This window comes from Capsicum annuum, chromosome 3, assembly GCF_002878395.1.
Source record: "Capsicum annuum cultivar UCD-10X-F1 chromosome 3, UCD10Xv1.1, whole genome shotgun sequence".
In the NCBI taxonomy this organism is placed as follows: Eukaryota; Viridiplantae; Streptophyta; class Magnoliopsida; order Solanales; family Solanaceae; genus Capsicum; species Capsicum annuum.
Genome location: NC_061113.1, coordinates 235,786,563 through 235,794,680, shown reverse-complemented (window position 1 = coordinate 235,794,680; position 8,118 = coordinate 235,786,563). Strand labels below are relative to the sequence as shown.

General features: G+C 31.6%; 1 protein-coding gene across 2 annotated transcripts; it reads right to left on the bottom strand.

The window, feature by feature from the left end:
* Positions 1-4,110: 4,110 nt before the first annotated feature.
* Positions 4,111-7,164, bottom strand: LOC107862894 (11-beta-hydroxysteroid dehydrogenase A). 2 transcript variants are annotated; one of them, XM_016708599.2, is made up of 6 exons: positions 6,874-7,155; positions 6,072-6,264; positions 5,882-5,967; positions 5,311-5,442; positions 5,013-5,177; positions 4,111-4,674 (listed from the first exon to the last, which is right to left on the bottom strand). In XM_016708599.2, exons 1-6 carry the CDS (start codon positions 7,150-7,152, stop codon positions 4,384-4,386), a joined length of 1,146 nt encoding a protein of 381 aa, XP_016564085.2. In that variant the 5' UTR covers positions 7,153-7,155; the 3' UTR covers positions 4,111-4,383. The 2 variants fall into 2 exon arrangements, with proteins under 2 accessions (XP_016564085.2, XP_047265514.1); XM_047409558.1 differs by lacking the exon at positions 5,311-5,442 and having other exon boundaries at positions 6,874-7,164.
* Positions 7,165-8,118: the final 954 nt, after the last annotated feature.

The window sequence follows — 8,118 nt, the reverse complement described above, 5'->3', positions numbered from 1 at the left end:
TAGAACGAATACAATTAATTGATCAGGTAAGTACTATGTAATTCATTAAAATTGAACTTATTAATTGAAATCTAATTTTAGTTAAATCAATTTATTTATTACTAATATGATTTAATATGAATCATTTCACATCAGATTAGTCAATTGATCACTCTATTCAGGACGAATACACTTAGTATTACTATTTAATTCATTAAAATTGCTATTGAACGTATTAATTGAAAGTTAATTTTAGTTGAATCGTTTTATTTAATTACTAATAATGATTTTATATGAAACATTTCATATCAGATTAGTCAATTGCTCACTCTATTCAGGACGAATACACTTAGTTGATCATGTAATTACGATGTAATTCATTAAAATTATAATTTAACTTATTGATTAAAAGCTAATTTTAGTTGAATCAATTTATTTATTACTAATAATGATTTAATATGAATCATTTCACATCAAATTGGTCAAACAGATATAGATATTTTGCAATAAATGACTCATCAGTTGAAAATAATCAAACAAATATAGATATTTATTGCAATAGATGATCTATAACTTGCAACAGATGACTAACTAGTTGAAAGAAATTAAAATAGGTCTTTAAGAGGTTTGATTTCTTTCAATAGATGAATCATTTATTGTTGGAAGAGATGAAAACAAGTCTTCAAGTGGTTTGATTTCTATCAAACTCAATCCAGTGGCAAGAACTGTTTTGATTTCTTCCAACAGATGAGTCATTTGTTGCAACAAATGGGTCATCAGATATCTTTTCTTAAGCAATTTTCGGTCCTAGAAGGATCACTTGTTAATAAAGAGAATAGGTTGAAGCTCAGTTTTGCAACAAAATTGAATAAAAAATTTTTTAAAAAAAAGCCAGAACAAAAATCGAACTTGTTCCAATCCTAGAGAAACTCAGACACTTCCAAGCTATTACAAAAGTTGTTCCTTTGAGTACTTAGTACTCTTTCTTAACCATTTCGCCTGATCTAGAGAGATATTTCTATGGTGGGTAAGTTTTGATATTATTTGATGCCTTCTTTGGGCCAACTTTCATCTTGTTTCAATCTCATGCATGTGCCTGCTTTGACTATCATTTTCACTCACGCCCAATAAGTATTCAAGCTTAGTTTTTCTCCTTCTTGTTATTTCCGCCTCTAGGTTGTGCATCTTTGTTTAAGGTGGTCGGGATTTATCCCCAGAGAACTGTTTTGAAGACCTGTATTGATTTATTCCAACAAATGAGTCACTTGTTGTTTCAACAGATGAGTCACCTGTTGTAACAGATGTCTCATCTATTGAAAATATTTTTAAAGTTTATTGTTTTTATTTAATTTTCTATTACCTTTTTTTTTATTGATGTGTAAATTAATTTTTGGACCATAAATAAAAATATATTTTATATAATAAATAACATACATTATCAATAATGAGTTAAAATTATCAAGTTTATTACTAAACCAACAACAAGATTATTTACTATTACAAAAATTATGGTGCATTTCGATCCAGGCACGTACTTCTTTTGTAGCCAACTGTCTTACATATGAAGCATTATTTTTTTATCGAAAATAATTCTCCGACTCCACGCCTTCTCTTCATTCGTCTTCTTCCCGATTTGCTTGGATCGACATATGGAGAAAGTATTTCTCTTTCCATAATTTCACCAGGAGCAATTCAAAAATCTTCAGGAGACACTAGATTAATATCCTCACAATATACAATCACGCATTTTTCCACCAAATAATAAGAAGATGAATACTCAGAATTTTGATTTCTAAATTGTGCGCTATATTATGCTCGAAACGCTAGTATAGCATTTGAAAAAGGTATTTTGTCCAAGTCAAAAACTCTATATGTACTAGTTCTTCGTTGAAGATCAATTGTGGCAACATCACCATGACCATTGATACTGAACTTATAATTGGCTATTTGATGGGTCAATAACTTATTCCCAAAATTGAGGTACTTTGATATTTGTTTTTCCATTGAAAGAACAAGTCTGGTGAGTTAACCAACTTCATACGCCTCTCGTGAAATAATTTTGCAAACCCAATGTTTATATTATCAATAGAGCAATAATGAAAAATTCTCTTTTAATGTCTAAGGTTGCATTCACCGATTCAGCTATGTTTGACGTCATAATATTATATCTATACAAAAAAAAAACACTTAGTAAGACATAGTATTACCATAAACTCAAACAAGACATTAAATTTATAATAATGTACCTATTTCCTAAACAAAATACCTAACTCCATATGCCGAATCTGACACGTTTGAGATGTTTTGTTGTCTTGAATACCATATCCTTTATTTGATTTAAATGACCAAAAAACTCAACTCTATCATACTTTTTAGTTGCTTTAAAAAAAATGAGACAGGGCCTTTGAATTATGATAGTTGTTTCGAATATTTTTTCAAGGTGCCTCATGCAACAGCCATAAAGAGCTGAAGGGTAGACAATTAAAACCATCTTTCAGATACTTGAATGCCTATAAGATTTTATACATAACTCATCGGTATCATCTACATAATTTTTTATTTGCTCAAAAAAAATATTAATATGAGACATCACAGTTTTTGTCTACTATACAAAAAGCCACTAAGAAGATGTGATTCTCTGCATACTTTTTATAAGTTCTAATGCAGAATCTGTCAGAAGTTATAAATTTCGCAGCCTTCAATCACCACTTTCACTCTGAATTTGCACATCAAAAACAATACATTCTATGCGAATTAATCACCTTCTTGAGTCTGAAATCTCTTTTCAAGCAAGTAATATGCAATTAAGTGACTAGTTCTTCCTTGTTCTTCAATGTCATTCCCTTGTAAAAACTTATTTAATCATCTTAAAAATTGCTCTACTATGTTAATTGAGAACTGCACACTATATTGCTCGCAACAACGGACATAGATGTTTGATCCTCCTTCACTTCATCTTTACTTTCATCATCATCTGAAATATTCATGTCCACATTATTCAATTTATCATTAAACATACCTTGTTATTCTTATTCCATATTTTGCGCCACTCTTAAAAATGATCTAGCTGCATCACTCATATAAGCACGCAAAATGAAAATGAACCTGATCACTTATCTTAAAAGGTAGGATCCTCTAATTTTTAAAAGAGTTGTGCATGTAACTGAAAACAAAATCTTTCGATTGACAATTTAGTCCACAATAACTGATGATCAAGTTCAAAAAATCATCATACAAAATATCTCTTTGGACTATCACCGCTATCGTCTCTAACATTTCACCATCCTTCCAACGCTAAATAAAATGATTATTCTTTTCAATCCATTCACCCTGACAATCAACTCATATTGTTATTGATTCCTCCATTAATGATACCTAAAGAAATTTATTAAAAAAAATTAATAATAATATTATAGTAAAATTAATAATGATAGTATCATATATACAACAAAATAATTATATGCATTATGATTAATTATATGCATTATGATTATCAAATGTCCCAACAGATGAATCTATCTATTACAACAGATGTCTCATCTATTAGAATCAGCTTTAGATTCTATCACAGTGCTGTAACATGAATCCAACAGATGACTAATCCAACAGATGACTCATCTGTTGGAACAAATCTATTATCTTATCTTATAAGAGATGACCCATCTGTTGGAATTCAGCTTTAGGTTCTATTCAGTATTGAATCCAACAAATGACTCATCTGTTGGATTCATGTTACATAACTAGCAGCATAGTCCAAAGATAAGTCATCTGTTACAGTCATCTGTTACAACAAATGACTTACCTATTAAAACACTTAAATTGTAATGAAAACTATCTAACAATTGTTGTACATGCTGTATGTAATGGAAACTATCTAACAATTGTTGTACATATACAACAGCTGTTGAATAAGCAATATTGTTTAAAAAAACAGCAACAACAGATATACTTAGATAAAAAAATTAAACTAAAGATCATAAATTTACTTATCAAAATTACCTGTAAAGTAATTGCCAGTACAACAAACAAAATTTAACCTAAAAATTTGATCCAGCAACGACAATAACAACAATGGTACGACAAATAAAGACGAAAAAAATGAACAAGAAAAGATGATAATGAAGAAGATAATGAAGAAGAACAAGGAGAAAAAAACAACAATCCAAGAGGAGATAGAAAACGACAACAAGAGTCATGGATCAAACTTTCTTAATCCATCATTTAATACAATAAGTAACACTTAAGAGTACCTAAGCGTAATTTTAATTCATCCATTTAAACAACAGCTTAAAAAGAAGAAACTGCATGCTACTAATTACAAGATACTCCAAATCAAAGTTCCTCCTGCGATACAAAGAAACAACCAACCTGCTATAGCTTCTTGTTCTTGACATCAACCCTGCATTACTTGGTCTTAAGATCCAGCTCCCGGATATTTTCTGGGTACAAGAATTTTTTAACACCAGTGTAATCTAATATTTTCTTGCTTAGAGCATCCTCTGGCGACGTTCCCGAACCGGTAAGGCAAAACAACCTCAAAACCCACTCAACAACCTCTGGACAGAAAACCTTCCACAAGTAGGTGACCCTGAACCAAGCAGGCACAGTAACGTATCTCTCCCCGCGACAAGCGCCATTCACAATGGCCTTGGCACATTCTTCTACTTTCACCACTGGGGTTATGCCCACTTGAACCTGGTTAATATTCATCAAACCATCCAATTAGATACTAATGTCGCGTTCCTGGGCAACCATGTTATATTTTTTTTTCTTTCTTTGATCAATAATTCATTCTGTATATCTCCCTTCCGCATAAATTGTGAAAGACTACTCACTTGGAACAAATCATTGTCTTGAACATATAAAATAAGTTTCAACTAGACATCAATAAATTACGTTTAATTTGGTTAAGACATATATTGAAGTGACATTGCACAGTTTTAACCATAAGAGTATTGAAAGTGTATATAAAAATAACATATAATGTCATTGCAATAGTTTGTGCGAGCACGAGAGAGAACAGACAAACTTACATCCCTCATTTGAGGATTAACATCTACTTTGCCGGTCTTGTCTATGAATTTCCCTTGCGTCATTTCTGATTCAACATAGCCAGGTGTGACTAATGTTATTTTGATGTCCCGTCCAAATTCAATCCTTAGCGCCTCAAAAAACAGCACCAGTGCTGCTTTGCTTGCCTAACATAACATAATATAATAGTAAGGGTATCAAAATGAAAAATAAATTAAACTGATATTTGTTGATTAGGGGTTGAAAGTTGCTGATTAAACTGATATTTGTTGATTAGGGGTTGAAAGTTGGTGAACCTACACAGTAAAGGCTCATTCTTGGAGTAGGCATCCAAGATGCGGAAGAAGAAAGCACAACGATTCTACCTTCACTATATCTCAGGTAGGGAATTGCAAACCTTGTCATGTAAACTGAACCCCAGAAGTTTATGTCCTGCAATTTTCAAAAACCTACACTCAGTTCGGTACTTCTTCCCCTGCCTCAACAGAGAAAATGGTTCAACATAACCCTTTTTACGATATAAATTTTATGTTAATATCCCTTACATGTAAAAGTAAAGATCACCTAGAAGTAATAAGTTCGATACAAAACTAAAAAGAATCGTGTAATGATCACCCAAACCAATTGACTCACTGTACATAGCTCACAGTTTTATATCAGTTCTTTTGTTTTGTGGTAGTCAGGCCCAACCGTTTTCTTATAGGCCGTAAAATTTTGTTTCTTTTTCGATCTCATTTTATATGACAAAGGTGAAGACTACCAAGATTCTTCTTACGTCTTAAAAGATTGGTCAAAGTTTATGTAGCTTGACTCTTAGAAAAAAGAAAATGTGACAGTTACCAAGTAATTCGGGAGGAGGGAGTGTTATTACCATGATGGATCTAAGGTTAGTGATCTCTTCTATTTCTTCAAAAAGAGAAACTGATGCCATTCCAGCATTATTAACTAGATGATCCACTGCAATCCACACAAGGAACAAAAAGTCATTAACATTAACATAATTAAAGCTTTCAAAAGCATTATATATTATAAGTAGGAGTATCAAACAAATCGAATCTCACGTCGTCCAAAGTGACTCATGGTTCTATCAACAATCCTTCTACAGTCTTCAACATTTGAAACATCAGCTGGCACCACTAAAACATCCGCGGCGCCTAGATCAAGTGCCCTTTCGCCTACTTCCCGTAGAATCTCCTCTCTTCTGGCTGCAATGGTTAAGCATGCACCTCTTCTGGCGTACTCATAGGCCAAATGCTACGAAATCAAGAGTCTTTTTAGCTATCAAACCATCTACGCCAAATAAAAAATGCCCAAAAATATGTTGTGACCCTTTAATGATTTGAATTTCTTTTTCATGATATCAAAGTAGTCAATACATTCACGATTTACTCAATATCAAGCCCTTATTTCATATTGTCCACGCTTTAAATATCCGAGTGTTACAATCGCACGTATTTGGACAGTCCTCTTATCCTAAGTAGTTGATTAAATTGAGCCAGAAATTTTATTTATTTATTTATTACTCTTCTCCCCATTCCACTTTAATAAAAATTATAAGTACTTCTTATGTAGAAATAATTTAACTTTTAAACTCTCTATTTTATCATGACCACTCAAATGTCTAGCTATGACTTATTTTAGACTACCGAGTCCCAACTTTATTTTTCTTAAATTTCGTAGCCAGTCAAACACGATCACTACTATCACATGAATTAGAACACAAGGAGTAATAGATGATCCATTTTTGTTCATACAGATAGGCCTAAATGACAATGTTAATGTAGATCATTAGTCGAAAGAGTGAATTTGGAATGCTTAAATTAACGCATAGAAAAAGTTAAGTTGAAAGTGAATATATATAACCTCGCCGATGCCAGAAGAAGCCCCAGTAATAATGACAACCTTGCCAGCAACATTTTCACTGAAAACTTTACCCAATATTGAAAAAAAGTACTTGAAAAATTGATAAGGTGGCAAGAAAAGCAACAAGCTAAACAAGGCAAATGGAGGAACTACTATGTTGAGAAATTTGTGAATTAGGTTCAATAACACCATGGCTATTAGTATTACTAATTGCTCTTTACAACAAATGTTTGTGCAACTGTACTGTGCAATGGAATTTTTATTTATGAAGTACCACATGTAGTCCATAAATAAAGAACAAAGAAAGGGAAAAGAAATAGATGGAAACGTGGTAAGAGGGTGTAGTCTTTGGTATTTTGTTGAAGGACACGTACACTTAGTTCATGCATTAGTGTCACTCTTCTCATGATTGTCATTCTTTAATACAACTTTAAAATTATTTTGTTAGGGTTGGGTTGGAAATCGAGAGTGCGTTATGTGAAAATTATTAATTGCAAATTATGACACGATAAATAAGATGATGATGAAAAACAATATTAAAAAATATAATATTATTATATAATTTGACCAATTGACCTTCATATAAAATCTAATATTAAAAAAACATAAAACTAATAAGAGAGAAAATCTTCGCTAAACGAAAATCTTAAAACACTACATTATGGATGTTACTGTGTTATTATATGAGAAGAGGAGTGTTCTATTTATAGATGTCCAAAACCTTTCCTCCAAGAAAGAGGTTTGTCAAATATGGAAAAATTTTATATTTTCCTTTCATGAAAAGTAAAAGTGTTTATGGTTACTTTTATTTTCCTTATAAAAAAAAAGTAAAATTTAAATTTGATAAGAAAATTGGGGCAAAAATCTTAACAAATCTCCCCTTTTTGGCTTGATTTTTTGGCAAAATATTCTTGATCCTTCTTCTTCACACGTTCTTCATATACCACTGTTGCTTACCATTATTAAAATTTGATATGGATTAAAAGTTGGAGCCCTATGCATTAAAAATAAAAGTACGGATTGATAAGATTAAAAGTAGAGTTTTGTGCATTGAAAGTGAGCACAGGTTAAAAGTGGAGTTCATGCGTTAAAAATGAATGCACGAGTTGAAAGGAGTCCAAGCGTTTAAGCAAGTATGAGTTAAAAATTAGAGCCCATAAACATAGGTTAAAAATTGATTTTGGTTTTAAAGATGGATAAACAGCAGGATTGTTGAAATTTTATTTGAAATTTTTTCTCCACATG